The 24,662-nt window shown below is 36.1% G+C and overlaps 1 protein-coding gene across 1 annotated transcript; it reads left to right on the top strand.

Annotated features, from left to right (window-relative positions):
- The first annotated feature begins 2,753 nt into the window (after window positions 1-2,753).
- Window positions 2,754-22,782, top strand: LOC100370866 (trehalase-like). The gene is made up of 12 exons (XM_085499694.1): window positions 2,754-2,912; window positions 7,649-7,761; window positions 8,200-8,332; window positions 11,423-11,611; window positions 11,779-11,871; window positions 14,348-14,575; window positions 15,864-15,916; window positions 17,912-18,100; window positions 20,514-20,740; window positions 21,262-21,486; window positions 22,310-22,360; window positions 22,594-22,782. Exons 1-12 carry the CDS (start codon window positions 2,818-2,820, stop codon window positions 22,768-22,770), a joined length of 1,773 nt encoding a protein of 590 aa, XP_085355820.1. The 5' UTR covers window positions 2,754-2,817; the 3' UTR covers window positions 22,771-22,782.
- Window positions 22,783-24,662: the final 1,880 nt, after the last annotated feature.

Here is a 24,662-nt window from a genome sequence, read left to right as displayed (position 1 = left end):
GGAGTGGACAAACTTTCCTCTTTTAAATCTTGCTTTAGCACATTTTTCTAATCCAAATGACATTCCAATGTCATCGCTAAACTGTTTGCAACAGTCCTTCTAAATCTTCGTCATTTTTAGCAAATAACTTGAGGTCGTCCATATAGAAGAGGTGGTCAATGATTTCGTTGCTAATATTATATCCATATCCAGCGTTGTTAAGTTCTAAGGAAAGAGGAATTAACGCCAGACAGAACAGCGGTGGAGAGAGTGAATCACCTTGAAATATACCACAGTTTATCTTGATTGGTTCTGATTGGATAGTACCGTTTATGTGGGTAAGAAAGAGTGTTGTTCTCCAGATTGACATGTTAGTTTTCAGAAAATTGATAATCATATGTGATACAAGATCCAACTGTGTGGCACACTATCAAAAGTCTTGCGGTAGTCAATCCATGCCATACTCAAGTTGCGGTGTTTGGATGTACAATTTTCTAGGATCATCTTATTGATCAACAACTGATCTTTACAACCGTATGAACCTTTTTTATATCCTTTCTGCTCTATAGGGAACAGTTTGTTGTTCTCAAGGAATGGGTATAAGCGATCTGTGAAGATTGGTGTGAGCATTTTATATGTGGTGCTAAGACATGTTATAGGACGGTAGTTCTTATGTTTTAGGTAATAGATATGTAACACCATCAGACATTTATTGAGGTGTTTTTTTCCGGTTCTCTTATGATCTCAGATAACAGGTCAGCTAGGTAGGAATGTGTTCCATCTAACGAGTGCAACCAGAAGTTGTTAATTTTTTCCACACCTGGGGATTTCCACTTGTTAGCGCACATTTAACTCACCGACTGTAATATCAGTCCATTCTTGTTCAGGAACTTCTGCGTTCTGTGTTCATAATCCATTCTGCTTTCCTTTTATACTGTACTGCTCTGCTCTAGATATCTTTCCAAAACTTTTCAGTTTCTTCTAAAGTGAAGGCTCCTTCACTCCTTTACCTACTTCTCTATAGAATTTCTTTGCATCTGTTTTGAACATCTGGTTTTGACGGGTAGAATTTAGATCGTTTTTCAAACCTTCTAATTCTTTAGATCGTTTTTCAAACCTTCTAATTCTTTTGGCTTTAAGCTGTATTTTTTGTTTGATATTTTCTTTAGTTACGAGAATATTTTCGTTTGTTTGTTTGTATTTTCTTTTCAACTTTCTACAGCCTCTGCTTTTCGCATTTTACTCCTCTTTCAAGGTCACGAAGTATCGAAAGTTCTCCTTTCTTGTGTTCAATCTCCTTTTCTATTTTTTTCTTTCCATGACGGCTTTTTTTCGTTTGTTAGGTCTTCTTTGTTTTTTATTGGTACAGGAGTAGGTGATGGATTTAGCTGTTGCGTACATAAGTATATTTAATTCGGTGATGTCTTGTTTCTTTGTTTCTAATATATGTATCATTGCTTGATTTCCAAGTTAAATTTTTGTTTTGTTTTTCTTGTTATTTTGTATTTTTGGGAGTTAGTCTCTCTCTTTGAGTGCAGTACATTTAACATTTCCTAGCTCTATCAGGATCTCATTCTTCATGTGTTCTATTTGCTCTTTTTCTTCTTCGGTAAAATTAGTTTCATCATGTAACTCATCTACTTGTTGGTCGAGAATACGTTGTTGGTTGTGTTCTGCCTCGACAGTGTCAGCTCTACCATTCAGGTTCTGATCTTGATCTGTAGTATCATTTTCACCTGTTATTTCGTTTCTTTCATCATTACCTTTCAGGCTTTCTTCATGTGTTTCCGTGTTCTTTTCTGCTCTCCCTTTAGTTCTGATGATATTTACTTCAGCATCATTTAATCTTTTGGTTTTTCAAGTGCCATATATAGTAGGAGTAAAACACTTCCTTATATTCTTCTCTTGTCTATGTTTGTCTTTTATTCTTTGCTGTGTTTGTCTGTGCTGTTGCATCTGATGGGTTCAAGTTGGAAGTAGCCCGGTCTGAATTACCATGCAGATTGGTCGTGGAAAAGTTTGTTCCAGTAGCAGATTTTCGACCTCAGCCTGGTTCCTCACTGTAGGACGCGCGTGACGGGTGATGCGGTATAATGTGTTTCTTGTGTTCATTAGTTTAGTAGTGTTCCATTTTTAGCTTACTGACAAGGTTGGTTTGTATCAGGTTTCCATCCCGAGTATTTTTTATTGAGATACCATCTCTAGGAGGGCTGCCAACCAAGGCTAAAGAGCCCCTCCTACCCTTTGTTTTGAAATCAGAGTTTTCCTTCTCCTAGGCGGGCTGCCAACCAAGGCTAAATGGCCCCTCCTGCCCTTTGTTTTGAAATCAGCGTCTTCCTTCTCTTAGTATTTTTTATTGAGATACCATCTATAGGAGTGCTGCCAACCAAGGCTAAAGAACCCCTCTTACCCTTTGGTTTGAAATTAGAGTTTTCCTTCTCCTAGGCGGGCTGCCAACCAAGGCTAAAGGGCCCCTCCTGTCCTTTGTTTTGAAATCAGAGTCTTCCTTCTCTTATGATGACTACCCACCAAGGCTAAAGAGCTCAAACTCCTGTCAGTTAAAACAGAGCCGAATAGTGTAATTGATATCATTCGTTTTATTTAATTCTTATCGATATTTGGTTATATATGGGTTATATATCAACTAGATATGTTATTATTCTTATCAGGTCTAGTTAATTATTGACAATGCTGGCCTGTAAATGACCAGTTATATTTACCTACCCAATCCAATCAATTGGTCACAATGCCGTGCCGTCTCTACACCAGTGACAGGCAGCTACCGGTACAGACGATAATACCTTCCATCGTGTTGACGAAGTTTACTTTATTTAGACGATGTATTTTGGATATACGATTGTCGTGGTTTTATGTGCGTTCAGTTTACATGTAAATAGTGAGCCTGCCTTACAGGACATGCCACCATGTTTTGGGTAATTATACTTTATTATTTACTTCATTTTATTGTATATCTAACGATTCCATCGCCAGATATCGTATATACCTGTTCTGTTGTTGACATGTGTTTAGAAGGTATAATACATTAGGAGACACTGCAATAAGCAATATATATTCTCTGTTTAATCTAATTACTGATCTGCGATGCCATTTTTTTAAATGATATACTGTAGAACACGTTGAAATAGCTGCATGCAATTTTAGCCAATTTGACTCTTTGCATGAATTAACAGAATCTTAATTTAGCTAAAGTGTCGACTATCTCCATGTGAGAATATACTTTCTGTTAAATTAGCTGCATCTTGAATTAGCTAAATTACAGATTAGCTAAATTAGCTAAAATATAAACATGCTAGCTAAAAATACATGTTTTACAGTAACATATAAACAAATCAAATCACCATCTGTGCGTGTTTACAACAACGAGTCAATTTTTTATTATAGTTAAATGCCCCAGATTTTGTACAATGCTGTACCCGTTAGGAATTACAGACACTCTGATTAAGTAGAATCAGTGGGTGTTGTTTTGTTTCATGTGTTTTATTCAACAGACAACAGAAGCTTATAAATGAACCAGATCACTAAGGAGATTGGAGCATGTTTGAACATGAATTTCTGCACCTTGATAAAAACATTAGGATATAATTTATCGTAAATTAAATATGATATTTTGGTTGCAAACAAATCAATATTTGACAAAATGATTGAAATGTGTGTCAAAAATACAATTTCCACTTTGTGCAATTAGGAACCCACCAATCTTGGAAGATGGGGTGCCATTACTTAAAAATATATAAATGGAAACTTTATGAAATGCCGCTTGTGAAACACAATTCGCAACAAATTTAGAGGAAACGCCTCGCATTTAATGTGATGACTATGGCGTTGATTGATACTACTTTAAAATTGCATTCTTAGACCATTCCATAGAGCTTTAATGGTGTCTACGGAATATTATGTGAAATATGTAACATACTATCAGTAACGTATTTATTTAAATATTAGTATAAGATATAATGTTGCTAAATTTTAAACTATATATTGTGATGTGAGTATTATTACCAAAACCGAGAATTTATTCTGCCATGAAAATATGATGATCAAAAATAAAGACCTATAAACGTTTGTTTTCATACAATACACTACAGTCTCTCGGGGAATCGCCATTTTTCCAACGCATGGTTAGCCTTTTCATTTATGGATTTGTATTAATCCGTTCCGTACTAATTTTAATATATATATATATATATACTAGTATATATTTATTCACCCTCCTGTATGATGGACCCAATTACCGCCCAATTACAAAATGGAATGCTCTGTTTATCAATAACCTTTATCGATAATTACGTTTACTTAGTAAATAACAGTGTACATTGCAAATCACGTGGTTGCCAATGTTCACATAATTTTATATGTAACTAATCTAACATCAAATACTATTCGTTTAAAATGGTTCGCCAGATTCACCGGATAATTATAGAGATATATCACTGTGAAAGGGCAGTGGTCGTCGCGCTGCGCATGTCCAACATTTGTGTTGATAAAAATTGATTTTCCCATAATCCAATGCGCTCTTCCAATGGAAATCCAAAGCATGAGGTTTGATCTGGGCGCGACTTACATTAATCCCGCTTATGACTCTTTCGATACCTCCAATCATCTAAAAAAAATACCCAATTAAAGCTTGGTTACGTCCCAGTTTGTACTCGTTGATCTGCACAACAGTTAAAGTCGCCATCTTTGTTTATATGATGAGACCCATATATCTTGCGCATGCGTGGCGCGACGACTACCGCCCTTGGAGTACAGGGAGATTTAGACTGGCGCAGTCGGGGCGATTAATTTGTTTTTGTAGTTTAAATAAAATTAAATAAATTGCGAAATGGAGGTGTTAGCGCAAAATCCCTTGTAACTGCGAAATCACCCCTCCATTTCGCGATTTTTTTAAAATTTTATTTAAACTACAAAAACAAATTAATCGCCCGACTGCGCCAGTCTAAGGGAGATTGTGGGCGTTAAAATTTGTACTCTAGTAAATCTCCAGTCGGTTAATATCAAGGTGCAGGAAGAAATACTGGAGCTGATAGACTCAACGTTTTAATGAATGACCGGTTTCAAGAACAAGGCATGTATCTGGTAGAGGTATCAAATAACGAAACTGTACGACACAGATCGCGAACAATATTGCAAGATGACACCAGGTGTTTTGACATCCCCGAGCACCTCTAACTTCAGGGCGGAATCTAACGCCATGATTAGGAAATGCCGCGGTTAAGTTAGCACGGAATACAGTGATACGCGCTGTACACGTTACACTGGTTTTATATATTGTCCTTTGTTGCTAATAAAATGAGTACAATGTCACAACATTACGAACAAAACAGTTTCGCGATTACAAATTTAGTCGGCACAGGGATTGAACAATCTATTGAAGGTCGTATCAAGATCAAATTATCAGTACCGCTGTATTCAGGAGAATTATTCCGCATTACGTCCACGAAATAAATTTGGTGGTGAAGCATTTATTAGCAATAAACTGACAAGGTGACACGCCAATACCCATTTTGAAATGTTGGTTGATCACTAGCCCCTCAATGTTTTGACTTCCACCGAATATTTCGGCCCCTTTGCGTATACGTCGAAACTAGGCCGGGTCCCACCAATACACATTGAATATTGAAATTTTGAATTCAACATATCAATTTAGATTTGTACGCTATACACTCGGCAAAGTTGAATTCATCACATATTGTGATATGTTCAGGGGGATGATCGTAAATAAATAATAAATGGTTGTATTATGTACCGCAGCTAATATAATTTTCTATAACGTATTTTGTATTTCAATTCGACAAATGCGCATTTGAAAATTTGGGTAAAATTCAATTTCCGTTGTCGCTTTCAATATTGAGAAATGATTTTTTGGCATAATCATATTTACTTTATGTGCCATGTATTTTATATAATGAATGGCCGCCAGGTATCACGGATTGTCCAAATCAAAAAGAAAAATCAAATCAAAATTTGATTCTATATAATCTGTATATTCTAAGATTTTTCCTTGGATTGTGTACCTTGGTTACAGTCATTCAATTGTTATCCCATGACTCAATGTGTGTGGACGCAGCCCAAAAAAGGGGACTTACGTTTTGACCTTTGTGCGTCCGGACATGTATCTTAGACATGCCTAGACCAATCTCAATCAAACTTAACACATACATCATACATGATTATACATATGCAATTCAATTTGTTCCACGATCTGATTCAAGGTGGCCGAATGGTAGCCATTTTTGTGCTAAAAAATCATAAAAAATCTAGCATTTCTCATATTCCAGAACTCGGGATCTTGGCGTTTACGAATGAATTTTTTTTTCAAACTTGGTACATACATTAGAGAATATGGGTTCGTGATGCAAGTCATTTCATTTTTCAGATCGGATTCAAAATGGCTGACTGGCGGCCATTTTTGTTTAAATGATTGCGCTTTTGAGCCATATCTCTGATATGCTTTGATTGATTATATTCAAATTTTATATATTCATTATACATCATTATACAAGATGTCAATCATTTTGATATTAAAAAATCATCATAATCAAGCATCATCTTCTGGATCCATACTTCTGACATGTTTATGTTCCAACTATGTTACTATAAACAAAACTATATATCTTAAATTTGATAACTAACGGGGACTGTGCAATGCATGGCTTGGTAATTTTATTTTCATTAGTGCAGTTTTAATAAGGTTTCTCATAAAGATGAAGTCATGGAATTCTGGATTTTAAATCTAATTTGATTGCTTTTAATCTAATTGATTGTTTCTAATAGGGTACATTTGAATATATAGAATATAGAAATAACCCGGTATTAATGTCACGTGTATATCACGTGTCATATGATACGTATTTCTTCAGCCGAGATACGTTTATTCGGCCATCACAACAATAATGGGGGGTATGATTTCACCAGCTTAGCAAAATTGTGTCAATCGGACGATAACAATATTTATTCGCGCGAAGGATGGATACCAGTGTGGTCTTTCCTACATTGTATTAGTTACATGCATAGACAAATGGCATCCACATTATTGATCTTTGAGCGGCATTCCATATTCGATAAAGACAACCACGATTATCACTAGTGTTCATATCTCATGTGAGATATCGCCGTACAATATTAAGATTGGTTATTAATATTGGAGAGATTATATTTTTATATAAATTAGTAATATCACCTACACATGTTGATAATATTGACACGTGGCACATACAAACATTGTCAAGGGTGGATTTTGTTGGAAAACGAACAATTGATCTTATGTTTTATTTGATTAATTCAAAAGATCGATCGATCGACTGAAAAAATGTAAAAATACACAGTTTATAGATGTAATAAGTGCAACCAGTTATTTAAGTGCGTGAAAATCGCAGCACGCGACCTCAAATGAGAAAACGAAATGTAAAAAATTTGAAAGACCAAAATAGTATCCAATTTTTACCACCTGACAACCATCACAGATGAGAAAAAACTTTCTGTGAGGAAGTTCTGTTTCTGAGAATAGTACGGCATTCCTATCTCCCTATAGCACCCAGCTCGTACCCAGAGGATCTTTCGTATGTCAAGAACCTACATAAAAATAATAGTACTATCGAGTTTCACGTGAAAAATCTTTTACTATATTTATACTATATACGTTCTTCAGTTGGCCACAGGAGGAAATATACTGTTATGGGGATCTGTTACACTCCGCCCAGGTGGCAGAATTATATAACGACTCAAAGCATTATGTAGATATGAATATAAACGAAGAGCCAGGTAAGAATAAAAACATACTTATACTACATGTAAACCACCGTGAGTATTCGTGTGCAGACTTTAAATCTCACGTAACCCGAAACAGATATCATAACTTTCACGTAACTTGTAACCCAACATTGTAAATCTCACGTTTTCGATAAATACGAGTGTGGTAATGAACAGAATAAACAAATGGCCAGAACACTAAGTCACATGACCAGCAGTAGAATAAGGTTATTTATATATATTACACAGTGTTGATATATGTTGCGGAGACAGCAATGGTTATGGTCACATATTTATTAATTACACAGTGTGACACCCATATCTGTTGCTCAAAAAGCAGTGGTTATAAAACTTATTCATTACACTCAGTGCCAATGATACATGTTGCTATACGTGACACCGAATATCTGTTGACAGCAGTAGTTAGTCAATCTTCTTCTTTATAAACAGATGTTGTATTGGATGCTTATGAACAGCTTGATGATCCAACGGATGAAGAAACAATGGCAGGTTTCATTGACTACTACTATGAAGGCCCCGGAGAGGAATTTGAAGACTGGATTCCAGATGATTGGACGAAGGAGTAAGTACATGTCCACTTAAAGTGAGAGGGTCGTCAGCTGCGCACGCGCGGGAATTGAGTCCTAAGCGATGATAACAACACACGCTAAAAACAATGACACGCTATGGCCATCTGACGCATGCGCAGGTTTGTCAGTTTGTCAATAGGTCATCACAAACGTGGTTGTTGTGGTTGTTGTTGTTGCTGTTGACATCAATATAACCCACCAAATACATCATTAATAATATAAACGTAACCAAGCAATTTAACCAATAATATTTCAATGCAAGTTATATTTGTGACAATTATAACAAAATTGTTAGGTTCAATTGATGTTCAATAATGACGTCATCGGTGGATTAAGTTGTTCTATATCAAATAGTAAATAGTGGGTTACATTGATTTAACAGTTACCATGTTATTGCTTGGTTGTATTGATCAATATAAATGTGAAGTAATTGGTGGGCACATTAACGTAAATTATGACGTAATTGATGGGCAATAATGACGTCAATTATGAAGTAAATGGTGGAAAACATCGTTATCAATAATGACATTATTAATGATTGCATTTTAAAACAGAATCGCATCACACGAAAATGACAAGAAAGCAATCTACGTTTATTTTTTAAATGATATAGATCACGTGACCAATGACGTGAAACTTCACGACATGCAAATAAAACACTATGGTGTTTTCATAGTCCTGTCACAATCATCACAGTCCTGCTTTTATAGATGACATAAAGTCAACTCATATCTGTGTCTTTTACATCACAGTCATGTTTTTATAGATGACATAAAGTCAACTCATATCTGTGTCTGTTACATCACAGTCCTGCTCTATAGATGACATGAAGTAAACTCATATCTGTGTCTGTTACATCACAGTCCTGCTTTTTATAGATGGCATAAAGTCAATTCATATCTGTGTCTGTCACATTACAGTCCTGATTTTTATAGATGGCATAAAGTCAACTCATATCTGTGTCTGTTACACCACAGTCCTGCTTTTTATAGATGGCATAAAGTCAACTCATATCTGTGTCTATTACATCACAGTCCTGCTTTTTATAGATGGCATAAGTCAATTCATATCTGTGTCTGTTACATCACAGTCCTGCTTTTTATAGATGGCATAAAGTCAACTCATATCTGTGTCTATTACATCACAGTCCTGCTTTTTATAGATGGCATAAAGTCAATTCATATCTGTGTCTGTTACATCACAGTCCTGCTTTTTATAGATGGCATAAAGTCAACTCATATCTGTGTCTGTTACATCACAGTCCTGCTTTTTATAGATGGCATAAAGTCAACTCATATCTGTGTCTGTTACACCACAGTCCTGCTTTTTATAGATGGCATAAAGTCAATTCATATCTGTGTCTGTTACACCACAGTCCTGCTTTTTATAGATGGCATAATGTCAACTCATATCTGTGTCTGTTACATCACAGTCCTGCTTTTTATAGATGGCATAAAGTCAATTCATATCTGTGTCTGTTACATCACAGTCCTGATTTTTATAGATGGCATAAAGTCAACTCATATATGTGTTTGTTACATTACAGTCCTGCTTTTTATAGATGGCATAAAGTCAATTCATATCTGTGTCTGTTACATCACAGTCCTGCTTTTTATAGATGGCATAAAGTCAACTCATATCTGTGTCTGTTACATCACAGTCCTGCTTTTTATAGATGGCATAAAGTCAACTCATATCTGTGTCTGTTACACCACAGTCCTGCTTTTTATAGATGGCATAAAGTCAACTCATATCTGTGTCTGTTACACCACAGTCCTGCTTTTTATAGATGGCATAATGTCAACTCATATCTGTGTCTGTTACATCACAGTCCTGCTTTTTATAGATGGCATAAAGTCAATTCATATCTGTGTCTGTTACATCACAGTCCTGCTTTTTATAGATGGCATAAAGTCAACTCATATCTGTGTCTGTTACACCACAGTTCTGCTTTTTATAGATGGCATAAAGTCAACTCATATATGTGTTTGTTACATTACAGTCCTGCTTTTTATAGATGGCATAAATTCAACTCATATCTGTGTCTGTTACATCACAGTCCTGCTTTTATAGATGGCATAAAGTCAACTCATATCTGTGTCTATTACATCACAGTCCTGCTTTTTATAGATGGCATAAAGTCAATTCATATCTGTGTCTGTTACATCACAGTCCTGCTTTTTATAGATGGCATAAAGTCAACTCATATCTGTGTCTGTTACATCACAGTCCTGCTTTTTATAGATGGCATAAAGTCAACTCATATCTGTGTCTGTTACACCACAGTCCTGCTTTTTATAGATGGCATAAAGTCAATTCATATCTGTGTCTGTTACACCACAGTCCTGCTTTTTATAGATGGCATAATGTCAACTCATATCTGTGTCTGTTACATCACAGTCCTGCTTTTTATAGATGGCATAAAGTCAATTCATATCTGTGTCTGTTACATCACAGTCCTGATTTTTATAGATGGCATAAAGTCAACTCATATATGTGTTTGTTACATTACAGTCCTGCTTTTTATAGATGGCATAAAGTCAATTCATATCTGTGTCTGTTACATCACAGTCCTGCTTTTTATAGATGGCATAAAGTCAACTCATATCTGTGTCTGTTACATCACAGTCCTGCTTTTTATAGATGGCATAAAGTCAACTCATATCTGTGTCTGTTACACCACAGTCCTGCTTTTTATAGATGGCATAAAGTCAACTCATATCTGTGTCTGTTACACCACAGTCCTGCTTTTTATAGATGGCATAATGTCAACTCATATCTGTGTCTGTTACATCACAGTCCTGCTTTTTATAGATGGCATAAAGTCAATTCATATCTGTGTCTGTTACATCACAGTCCTGCTTTTTATAGATGGCATAAAGTCAACTCATATCTGTGTCTGTTACACCACATTTCTGCTTTTTATAGATGGCATAAAGTCAACTCATATATGTGTTTGTTACATTACAGTCCTGCTTTTTATAGATGACATAAATTCAATTCATATCTGTGTCTGTTACACCACAGTCCTGCTTTTATAGATGACATAAAGTCAACTCATATCTGTGTCTGTTTCATCACAGTCCTGCTTATATAGATGACATTAGTGATGCTGAATACAGAGCATGGGCGACTGAATTACAGGAAATCTGGATTCACCTCGGCAGAAAAATAAAGGAAGATGTGAAAGATAACCAGGATATGTATTCATTGATATATGTAGATCAACCATTTATTGTACCAGGAGGTCGATTTAGAGAGTTTTATTACTGGTAGGTAATTAACGTGACATCGTTGAATAGGTCTCTTAACAGTAATCTGACTACTGTCAACCACTGCACATACGCACGTAAAGGATTCTTCTTCTTTGGATTAATTGTTATTTACTTGAAAATTACAGCAGTTGAATACATTACTATATTCGTTTATTCTGTTTTAGGGACTCCTATTGGGTTATTAATGGACTCTTGATTTCAGAAATGCCGGAAACTGTTAAAGGAATGCTTACCAATTTTTTAACAATGGTAGACGAGTAAGTTTGTTTTTTTTTGTTCACGTGAAAGGCCGAGAACGAGGTGGAGGCGAGAATCTTCTCTGAATTGTTCATTGTTATCAAAACACACACTATAGATGTCTTTGTACTACTAATGGTCATGTCATGTTCACGAAATTCTATGTTTCTGCAGCCAAGTATTATGAATAACTTAATGTCTACTGCGTTTCAACTATCACTTAATTTTCAACTTTGAATATTGACACAACGAATATTGAAAATTAAGAAACAATAGTAATACTGAAAAAACATCAATAAAACAGCAAAAGTTGTGACATTGACGGTAATCTTGAGTATTTCGTGAAAAATAACAAAGATGATGCTATTTTAAACAAACTAATTTACCCACCAGTAATAGAAAAAGCTGCCGGCGAAATTGGCTTGTATGGAAAAAGTGCGAAATGAAATAATAAACACAATTTAATTCAATTATTACTCAACTAGCTGCAACTTAGGTATTATCATGCCAATACATAACAACAAATATCCAAACAATCACATAAACACAACGCTAATCAACAGCTCTAGCGAATTAGCGAACTGTTTACCTCAATTTTAAAACACAAGCTAACTAACAAGCTAATATTGGCAAGCAAGAGAACAAATAGGTTTCCTCTGGAAACTTGATATCAGCATTTTCTTACGAAGTTACATGTGTGTACAAAATATCTCAATAACGGCAACAAATTGTTGACTCGGTAGTAAGGCTTCCTCAATAAACTGATAAAAACAGAATTGCTGCAAATTTTAATAAAATAATTGAATCTACTCACTGGACAATGTAAAATGAAATATCTGTATCACTAACAGATTCTCAGTTAAAAGAGGTATCATGAAAGGAAATAGTTCACGTCCTTTGCTTTTGAACATATTTGTCGACGACGTTAGGAGCTATATTGAATCATCATTATTGAACAACTATCTACATTGTTTACTATCCGCTGAAGACATAGCGATTCTGGTGGAAACTAATGCCGAACTGAAATCAGCGCTGAATATAAATATAACAAGATCAATTGTGAAAAAAAGAATATTTGATAAAATAGCCAAAAACAGATGTGCCAGCGGACGCTTGATTAGGCATAAAATTTAACACATTGGGAAACTACAGAAAGCACAAATTTATCTATACAAATAGTTCAAAAAAATATAGATAATAAATAAAAAATAATTAATTCAAATTCAAACTGTCATGGTTTAATGCTCGGCTGAAAACAGAAAAAATATGATATGAGATTAAACCTAATTTGCATACCACGGTGGTATGATGAACAATATTGAAAACACTATGATGTGAGATGAACAAATTGGAAACAATATGATACGAGAAGAACAAAATTGAAAAAAACAAACATATATATTGTTCTGAAGTCTGGTGACATCATTACATAACAACAGCAAATCATAAACTGCCAACCTGCCAATGGATATGAACACATAAATACAATGGTTGTAAGACATGAAACATGTTCTGAATATGATAAATATGAAATATATTTATAAATGAAACACAATCTGAGGATTAAAATGGTTTAATTAAATAAATTGATAGAGAAACTTTAAATGATGACTAAAACGAAAACAAACAAAAACTGCACAAAGGCATTTTAAAAAGAAATTCTCATTTGACAAAATACTTAATCACATATCTAACACCACAGATCGTCTTTAAATAAATTAGGAATTGATATCATACTATTAAAAGGAGCAGATATAATACTATTGATATAGCAGAATGAAAATATCAAGAAAAAAAAATCAAGACATCGAAGATGAGGCACATTTCCTGCTCAAATGCAGTCTTTACAAACATGAAAGAAACATCGTCATAAACAAAACTAAAATCCCTCGAAACATCAAAACAGATAAAGAAATTAATTGTTCTCCTGAGAAAATAAGGCTGAACAAAATACTTACAAATTTACAAAATAAGTCCGTAATTGTTCACAAAGTAAGAGCGCAGCACCAAAAGCACTTTATAAGCTGCCTCATTCCAAACTACAAAATAATAAATGCAATTGTAACCAACATGAATGAAACACCTTCTTAAACAAAATTAAAATCCCTTAAAACAACAAAACAGATTACGAAATCTAATATTTCATCTGAGAAATAAGGCAGAACAACATTTTAATGGAATTATCAAAATTGAATTCACAAAAAGAGGGCGGGCAACAAAAAGCATATATTATGCTGCTTCATTCCAAACTTCAAAATAATAAAAGCAATTTTTACAAACATGAAAGAAACATCTTCTTAAACAAAATTAACATCCCTCAAAACATGTATTAATGTATTAAATTGTTTATTCTTTTTTACTATTATTTGTTTATATATAATTATTTCTAACTGATGTTAGATTCACATTATTATTCCCAGCTAGATTCAATTGCAACGACGAAATTATTATTACATATGTTATGCTAAGATTCGCATAATATTTCTGTTTACTTAGATCTGGTTTTGTACCCAATGGCGGACGTATTTACTTCTCACGGCGTAGTCAGCCACCGTTATTAATACCAATGTTTGCAAGATATTATAACGTAACAGGAGATAGTCAATTTGTTGAAGACAATCTAGACATTTTAGAGATGGAATATAATTTTTGGATGACTAATCGAACGATAGATCTGATGCAGCACACGTTTAATCATTACGCAGTAGATATGGGAATGCCAAGGTAAATATTTTGTGATAGGAATGTTGTGGTGGGAAGGTGGTGAAAAGGTAGTAGTGGGAAGGTTTGGGTGACAACGCAGTGGTGGGGAGGTGGTGGTGATGAAGGTAGTAGTGAGAAAGTAGAGGGGGGAAGGTTATAGGGATGTCCTTGTGGGTAGAATGGGAAGAGATGCAACGTTGGTGGAGATTACTTTCTTTAATGCAGGACATAGATAATCAATATTCAGTAGATATGTTGTGAATGCTAAAGTATGGCAGGGATGCCGTGTTAGTCATGAGACGAGATGTGGTGGATATGGTGGGATTACGAGGTATTGGTGATAGGATGGTGAGATATTGGAATGTGATGTCGTGGCGGGGAGGCAGATAGTGGTGGTGGTGGCTGGACAGTGTTGGGACAGTAGTTGGAATACAAGATCGTCTTTTGTGAAGAGTAGGGTATCAGTGGAATGTGATGGCGCGTAAAGGTAATGGTGGCGGAGTTGGGAAAGTGAGGAGGGGAAGGTAGCGTTGGTTGGATGGGATGCGAGGTAGTTGTATCCATAGATAGTAATGAGGAAGTGAGTTTGATGGAAGGTAGTGTTTGTGGGATGCGGGGTAGTTGTTTCCTAGCAGAGATAACAGCGAGGAAGTGAGTTTAATGGCAGGTAGTGTTTGTGGCATGGGAGGTAGTTGTTTCCTAGCAGAGATAGCAGCGAGGAAGTGAGTTTGATGGAAGGTATTGTTTGTTGGGATGGGAGGTAGTTGTTTCCTAGTAGAGATAGCAAGCGAGGAAGTGAGTTTGATGAAAGGTATTGTTTGTTGGGATGCGATGTAGTTGTTTCCTAGTAGAGATAGCAAGCGAGGAAGTGAGTTTGATGAAAGGTATTGTTTGTTGGGATGCGAGGTAGTTGTTTCCTAGTAGAGATAGCAAGCGAGGAAGTGAGTTTGATGGAAGGTATTGTTTGTTGGGATGCGAGGTAGTTGTTTCCTAGTAGAGATAGCAGCGAGGAAGTAAGTTTAATAGAAGGTATTGTTTGTTGGGATGCAAGGTAGTTGTTTCCTAGCAGAGATAGCAGCGATGAAGTGAGTTTGATGGAAGGTAGTGTTTGTTGGGATGCGAGGTAGCTGTTTCCTAGTATAGATAGCAGCGAGGAAGTGACATTCATACACATGTATTAAAGGTGAACACGAAATAATGTCTATTTTTAAGGAAGTGTGATAATGTTGGAGACAATAATTGAAGAGATATTTGACTTTTTCTAATGTTAGTTAATGTGTCAGTCTGCTGCATGTTTTTATTTACATAGACCAGAGGCATATGTGGAAGACTTGGAGACGGCTTCAACCATCTCAGGGGAAGGTATATGACAGAACCCCACACCCTCCCCGTGGCTTTCGTTGCGTATGGAAGTTATTTTCACGAGTGATGCGGTGTATCCTGCGGCCGTACTTTCACGAGCCGTACTTCCATACGCAACGAAAGCCACGGGGAGGGTGTGGGGTTCTGTTATTATTACATATGTTCCATACTTGATCATTTCGTATTAAAGAAAGAACGTGCAAACCGGGATGGAATTTAGGTCGGGGAACCCCATTGCCCATTATATGTTCCAATATAAGTGTTACGCCCAAGCAGCGCGTGTCAGAGTAGAACGCGCCCGGAGAACGCGAGTCACTGTTTGTTTGAAATTAAAATAATCAGACGTCTAATCGGAGTCACTGTCCGAATAAATAACTCATTGACGTTTAGTTGGGACCACGGCAGAACCAGAACTTGAACTGGACGACTATGATACACAGTTTATGTTGAAGTTAAAAGTTCCTCCACAGAACTGTGCATTGGCAAACATGCCGTGCAACTGCGGTACTCCACAGACGGGATGACTTTTGTCGACAGCGGTTGTCGCTTAGCTGCACGCTACAACTTCGTGTGTGATGTTGCTTGCTGGTCGTGGATTGACTGAGTCTTGATTATCGGTTAAAATGTTGCTCTTTTGGCGTTGGTAATTTTTATTTGGAACTGAGTAACGCCGCAACGTCACCAGCAGAAACCTGGTATCTCGATGTTGATGGTTGCGGATGCATAGTAATCGCTGATTTTACTGCTGGTGGATCTTCTGAGAGCCCTTCAAGGTTTATAAAACTCAGTTTCCAGGTGGTCAATATACATTAAGTTCTCCCAATCGTAGTATTCCATTTGATGTACACCTGACATGCCAAAAATGTTGTTGAACGATTTGAACTGGATAAAAATAGCAGACGAAAATGTGTTTACAAAATAAAAATAGTTCGGTAGCCAATGAAAATACCATGTTCATTTGCATATCGACCGTGAAAATACCGAAAACATTATTGCATGGGTGATATGCAAATTAGTTTGGGCCAAAATAAGTGACTGTCTAAAAGTACCATTACTGTTGTTCAAAATTCATTTCACTCGGCAAGTATATTCATGTACCCCAAGGGGAAAATATCGTACTTCTAAATATTGTTTTTTCCGAAAAACTGTACTCCTGAAGGGACTACTTTGTTTGCTCTCAGACCTCATTTGCATATGGGTTGTGGAAATACCGATTTTGATTTCAGGGACGAATCAAAATAAACTGCAGTACATACGTAATAATTTACATTATTACTTTAATCTAGATGAAAATTCATTATATCTAGGATGGTATAAATAACATCATACATAAATGATATCTCGAAAACACAAAACAAATGTACAAATAAACAACCCAGCAACGGACTAGTATACTACTTACCAACAAACCAAAGCATACTGCTACATTATCATTCAAAGTCATTATTAAATATCGTATTTGAGTAAATCATAGTGTACATCGGACAAGTAACTGAGATAGTCAAACAAGTCTCTGTCATGACGTCGTTTTTACGGTTTTCCCAACCTGCACGAGTATCATAAATAGTGAATTTGGTTCTTTTTTTTTCAATTTGGTTCTTCTCATATTATGTTTTTTTTTCCAATTTGGTTCTTCTCATATTATGTTGTTGTTTTTTTTAATTTGGTCCATCTCACATCATATTCTGTTTTGTTTTTTTCAATTTGGTTCATCTCATACTATGTTTTTTTTTCAATTTGATTCCTCACATATTATGTGTTTTTTTTTTCAATTTGGTTCATCTCATATTATTTTTTTCCAATTTGATTCACCTCATATGATTTTGTTTTCACTTTGGTTCATCTTATATTATTTATTTTTTTCAATTTGCTTCTTCTCATATTATGTTTTAGTCCAATTGTTTCTTCTACTGTGTTTTTTTTTCAATTTGGTTGATCTCATATCGTTGTTTGTCAATTTGGTTCACCTAATATCATATTTGTTTATGTTTACAGCTGCGAAGGCCGAGCTTTATTCTAATCTAGCATCAGCATGTGAAAGTGGGTGGGATTTTTCATCTAGATGGTTAACAGAAGGACGAACGTCATTGGACACAATTAGAACCAAGGAAATTATACCAGTTGACCTGAATTCAATCCTATGTATGAGTGAAAGAATCATGGCAGAATTCTATGAAAGGCAAGGTAAAACAATGGTTTTATTTGTCATTTATATATGCATATATTTTGAGTGTCAACTTTTTTCACCTCTAACATAATAAAACCAACATTACTTTTTAAAAGGAATTTTCATTAAAACCTCTAGCCAAAAGGAACAATTTACATTTGGTCTAGATATATCAAATAATGTATAAATTTGCAAAGTTTTGCACTAACATTTTCTCGGGAAATATAATGGCATTCAAAGGGTTAATATACTACTGAATCATTATATGGAAGGCAAATATCAGAAGAAGACAAATTATTGAGGTCATTGATCGGTAATTGTCCAAACGTATATTTGGCGCATGCAACCATGATTCTTACATCATGGCAAAAGAACAAAAACAAATAAAAATAGGTATACCTTTGTCTTCGTTTATGTAAAAAACAAGGGAACTAAATAAATACAATTGATTCGAATTTGTCTCCAAATATCACTTCCTAATTGACTTTACTTTGGTTTATATACAACATTATCCCGGCTTAGGTACTCCTTTGTTTTGGTTTATGTACAACTTTACCCTGGCTTAGGTACTCCTTTGTCTTGGTTTATGTACAACTTTACCCTGGCTTAGGTACACCTTTGTCTTGGTTTATGTACAACTTTCCCCTGACTTAGGTACACCTTTGTCTTGGTTTATGTACAACTTTACCCTGGCTTAGGTACACCTTTGTCTTGGTTTATGTACAACTTTACCCTGGCTTAGGTACACCTTTGTCTTGGTTTATGTACAACTTTACCTTGGCTTAGGTACACCTTTGTCTTGGTTTATGTACAACTTTACCCTGGCTTAGGTACTCCTTTGTCTTGGTTTATGTACAACTTTACCCTGACTTAGGTACACCTTTGTTTTGGTTTATGTACAACTTTACCCTGACTTAGGTACACCTTTGTCTTGGTTTATGTACAACTTTATCCTGGCTTAGGTACACCTTTGTTTTGATTTATGTACAACTTTACCCAGACTTAGGTACACCTTTGTCTTGGTTTATGTACAACTTTACCCTGACTTAGGTACACCTTTGTCTTGGTTTATGTACAACTTTACCCTGGCTTAGGTACACCTTTGTCTTGGTTTATGTACAACTTTATCCTAGCTTAGGTACACCTTTGTTTTGGTTTATATACAACTTTACCCTGACTTAGGTACACCTTTGTCTTGGTTTATGTACAACTTTATCCTGGCTTAGGTACACCTTTGTTTTGGTTTATGTACAACTTTACCCTGACTTAGGTACACCTTTGTCTTGGTTTATGTACAACTTTACCCTGGCTTAGGTACACCTTTGTCTTGGTTTATGTACAACTTTATCCTGGCTTAGGTACACCTTTGTCTTGGTTTATGTACAACTTTATCCTGACTTAGGTACACCTTTGTCTTGGTTTATGTACAACTTTATCCTGGCTTAGGTACACCTTTGTTTTGGTTTATGTACAACTTTACCCTGGCTTAGGTACACCTTTGTCTTGGTTTATGTACAACTTTACCCTGGCTTAGGTACACCTTTGTCTTGGTTTATGTACAACTTTACCCTGGCTTAGGTACACCTTTGTCTTGGTTTATGTACAACTTTATCCTAGCTTAGGTACACCTTTGTCTTGGTTTATGTACAACATTACCCTGACTTAGGTACGCCTTTGTCTTGGTTTATGTACAACTTTACCCTGGCTTAGGTACACCTTTGTCTTGGTTTATGTACAACTTTACCCTGGCTTAGGTACACCTTTGTCTTGGTTTATGTACAACTTTACCCTGGCTTAGGTACACCTTTGTCTTGGTTTATGTACAACTTTACCCTGGCTTAGGTACACCTTTGTTTTGGTTTATGTACAACTTTATCCTGGCTTAGGTACACCTTTGTCTTGGTTTATGTACAACATTACCCTGACTTAGGTACGCCTTTGTCTTGGTTTATGTACAACTTTACCCTGGCTTAGGTACACCTTTGTCTTGGTTTATGTACAACTTTACCCTGACTTAGGTACGCCTTTGTCTTGGTTTATGTACAACTTTACCCTGACTTAGGTACGCCTTTGTCTTGGTTTATGTACAACTTTACCCTGGCTTAGGTACACCTTTGTCTTGGTTTATGTACAACTTTACCCTGACTTAGGTATGCCTTTTTCTTGGTTTATGTACAACTTTACCCTGCTTTAGGTACACATTTGTCTTGGCTTAGATGTTTTTTTACCATGCTTGGGTGTAAAATTTGCTCTGGCCAGGAAATCTGAATCTCGTTGCAGTCACTTCGTCTATGGAATTCTGTAATCCGGTATTTCAGTGTATTTGTGTTTGAGATTGGTCGGGAATTGTCTCTGAAATGCATCACACTTCTCCTAAAAGAGTTTTGTCACCTATTGTGTTACTTGAAGGCGTTTTGTTTTTACGTTTAGGCAACATTTCTAAGAGTGAAGAGTACAGGACAGCATACGAAAAGAGGCGCTATGCTATAAACACAGTTTTGTTTGATCCATCGATTGGCGCCTGGTTCGATTATGATGTAGAGAATGGAAAGTTATTGGACGATGAATATTATTTATCGTCCGTAGCACCAGTTTGGGCTGGCTGCTATGACGACAGTGATGAAAATAGGATTAAATCTCTCATGAAATATTTCGAGGTGAGTGTCACAGTGTCAATGTAAACGCAAATCTATTGGTGTAGATTAACAAAGCAAAGAGTGGATACATTTGAGTGTCTTCGACATGTTTAAAAGGTGGAAGGGACTCATAGCGACGTATAAAACGCCTGTAAAATACATTGTTTATTTACATGACCACCACGCTTTAAATAGTTGTTGCATATTCTTAAAAACATAATTTATTGATAAATAAAAATACACTTTTAACTTCAAAAATATCAATATTTGCAATTCATCGAACGAAAATATTTGCTGCCTTTATTTGCTGTCTTTATTTCATGGAAAATCATACATTCGTTTTTTAATATAAATATTCTCCACATTTTAGTGTTTTTGGTACACTAAGAAATCATTCATATAGATTATTAGGATTTTGGGATCATTGTGTAGACTATAAACTGTTTCACATAAGAGTCATATGAATGATCTCAGAGAACAACGTTAATACATGTGTATATTAATATTGATGTGTCTGTGAACTCTGACCTTTTGACGCATAGAGAGAAGGAGCACTGGGGTACAATTGTGGCGTGCCCACGTCCATGAGAGAAAGTGGACAACAGTGGGATTTCCCAAATGCCTGGCCGCCATTACAAGAAATGCTAATAACAGGACTTGCTGATAGCTCATTGGATGGCGCACACGACCTAGCTCAGCGATTGGCTAACAACTGGGTTTATTGTAACTGGAAAAGCTGGAGTGATACCGGTCACATGTTTGAAAAGGTAAAGTGCAGTGTGCAAATCCAAATCTAATCTGCAATTTGCATTCATATGTTTGGTTAGTTGTGTAATTTGTTTTTGTTCATTTTATCACAGGGAGCCCAGGAACTATGATCAACTGTACGCAGTCCCTATGAGCGGGGGGGGGGGGTATCGGCTGGTATCTAGTATAAGAAATAGACAAGGGAGGAAGGCTCCAGCCAAGCCAGCTCTTATTTTTTAAACTGGAAAAAACAGACGAACAGAATGAAAAATAAAATCTATAAAAAAATACAAGGTTGAGGATTATTAGGTGCTCTTACGAACCAGTTGAGCAAGGCTAACCGAGTCGTGACCTCGATGTGGTTCGTAACCAGTCTTGTGATTGGTTGTTGACAAAATGCTGAACAGGCCACGCCTCCAATTGTGCCGTGCGTTCAGGCAAACCGTTAGGAATTCCTAAATAGAGTCAATTTGTGTAGTTTTCTTGATTTATTCTGCAGATATAGGTAAAATATAGGTAAGGCTTTGGCGAAATGTGAAAGAGCAACTAATAATCTTCAACCTTGTATTTTTTATAGATTTTATTTTTCATTCTGTTCGACTGTTATTTCCAGTTTAAAAAATATGAGCTGGCTGGAGCCTTCATCCCTTGTCTATTTCTTACACCAGATACCATCCGATACCCCCCCCCCCCGCTCATAGGGAGTGCGTACAGTTGATCATAGTTCCTGGGCTCCCTGTAATTTTATTATGCGATGTATTCACAATTTTAAGTGTCCAATAATAATAATAATTCATATTTGTATCTGTACTGCAATATTTACCTTCTCCATTTTGTATACAGTATGACGTCATTAAAGGAACTCCAGGTGGTGGTGGTGAATACGATGTACAGGTGAGTCACTCGGCGGGGTCAGCTCTGAGGTCATCAAATCATGTGTGGCGATTGGTTGATGTGCACGTTCTAAATCGATAGCGAAATAGCGTATTTGATCTTGTTGGGTGTGCTCATATGGCATTATGGCAGTGACTAAATTATCTGGTGGGGAATCTTGATTTTACTACACCGATGCTCATTATGCTTGTTTACTATGTTTACAATTTTGTATTCTTTTTTTTTTTTGAAAGCTTGGATTTGGTTGGACCAATGGTGTTGTTATCCAAATGTTAAAAAGATATGGAGACGTGTTGACCCGGGAATACGTAGATGTTAGTTCAACGGTGCCCATGGTTACAGACATCAGCCTCACTCTATTTCTTGTTATTCATGCCGTGGCGGCCATTGCCACGACCGTTTTGTTGTAATCACAGTATCACATTGTTATATCCAGTTTATTTTTAAACACCGTTCCATAATGTTATATCCAGTTTATTGTAAACATCGTGCCACATAATTATATCCAGTTTATTTTAAAGGGTGGCAGTCGTCGCGCCGCGTCCTGTTCGATATGGGACTTATAGCGACGTATACAACGCGTGTAAAATACATTGTTTATTTACATGAAATTCGAACACGCGCTGCGTGCCGACCACCGCGCTTTAAATACCGTGCCACATTATTATATCCAGTTTATTTTAAACACCGTTCCACAATGTTATATCCTGTTTATTGTAAAAATTGTACCATATTGTCATGTTCTGTTTATAGAGGAGGGGCAAGGGGGTTGGCTGGTACAGTTTCTTTACGAAAAATAAAAAGGGCTTTTTACAATTTACAAGAAAAAAAGACGTTTTTACAGTTTACAGTGAAAATTGAATTTTGCAGTGAATTGTGTCATCTAGTCGTTTAACAGTTTTGAAAATAAAATTTCCCTGGATTATTCATTACGACTTTTTTTATTTGGATATAAATTCTTGTACGTACCGAGAAAAATTACACATTTTTACAGTGTACAAAAAAAATATTTGATTGATTACGTTGTACGTCTAGCCTGTGATTACACATGATAATTACGGAATTTATTTTTTTCAATTTACGTTGTACGAACAAAAAAATATTCCAATTATGTTGAACGAAAATAACCCTTGCCTCCCCCCTTTATATATTCACATTACAGGGCCCAAGCACCTGTAGCACCGCTCTACTTGTTTAATGCATACTAATTATTCTACCAAAAAAATATTATGCCATAAAAAATACAGCAGTTGTATAAACCAGTAGTTTTATGCAACGAAAGTTGAGGCCTTTAGTCTTGAAAGAGTTCGTGCATTGTCTCGTCCATCGTACTTATAATAGTATCTACTATTATTTAATTTGTGAACCTAAAAACTTTTTAGAAACTAAGTTTGAGCATATTTTTCTTAATTTTTTGTGCCAATACACAATAACTCAGGTGTAAATTATGTTGCGATTCGACGTAAGTAATCCTGAACAAAACTTGGGTTGGTTGTCTGAGGTTAAAACGGCCATGATCGCGGCCGAATAACCAAGTGTTTGCTTGTGGATATTTCATATGTTCATAACGTGGTGATCATTTACTATATTTTATAATCACATTTAGTTCCAATCGTGTTCTATAAATCATAGAGTGGGTGTTCATTTGCGACCATTTGTATAACGTTTATTGCTGTAATTTGTGATCTCTGAACTCTGGCGACGTCAAAATTCACAGGTCTACGATGATTCATTGGTTTAGTTATTTACATGTAACGATGATTTATATCGTATTTCATTATTGTTTATTTTCTGTCAATAAATAATTACGCAAACAATGCATATTATTTCACAAACTATACAAATACATCATCTCAAAATATAGTAGCATGTTAGCCCATAGATGAATCTGTCCTCACATGACCCTCTTCTGTAAAGTCCATCCGGGCTAAATTTCCAGTCATCCATGGTAATACAAGTGTTATGAGTGTTACACCGAATTTGTGGCCACGTGCAGGGTATTACCCTATCCTCGGTGGCGGAGCTACGTCACAAGACGTTCCACGTTGCTAAGACGCGCACCACTGTACATGTATTTCTATGGGCTCTGTGCGCGCTGATGTGGAACACTGGTCGAGCCAGTGAAAATTCGAGAAAAAAACACTAACTCAACTTTGAAGTAATCCCGAACAACCAAATTTATATATGTTACACACGTAGGGCTATTCTTGTTACACTGATCAGGGGAGTCTCAACAACCATCCCAAAGTACCGTTTTCTGTGAGTTTTTGGCCTTTGTTTTCACCGTTTGTCCGTCCCCGAG

The sequence above is a fragment of the Saccoglossus kowalevskii genome, chromosome 5 (genome assembly GCF_978046115.1).
Source record: "Saccoglossus kowalevskii chromosome 5, keSacKowa6.1, whole genome shotgun sequence".
Lineage (NCBI taxonomy): Eukaryota > Metazoa > Hemichordata > Enteropneusta > Harrimaniidae > Saccoglossus > Saccoglossus kowalevskii.
The sequence above is the reverse complement of the archived record's forward strand: the minus strand, read 5'-3'. Positions and strand labels throughout refer to the sequence as shown.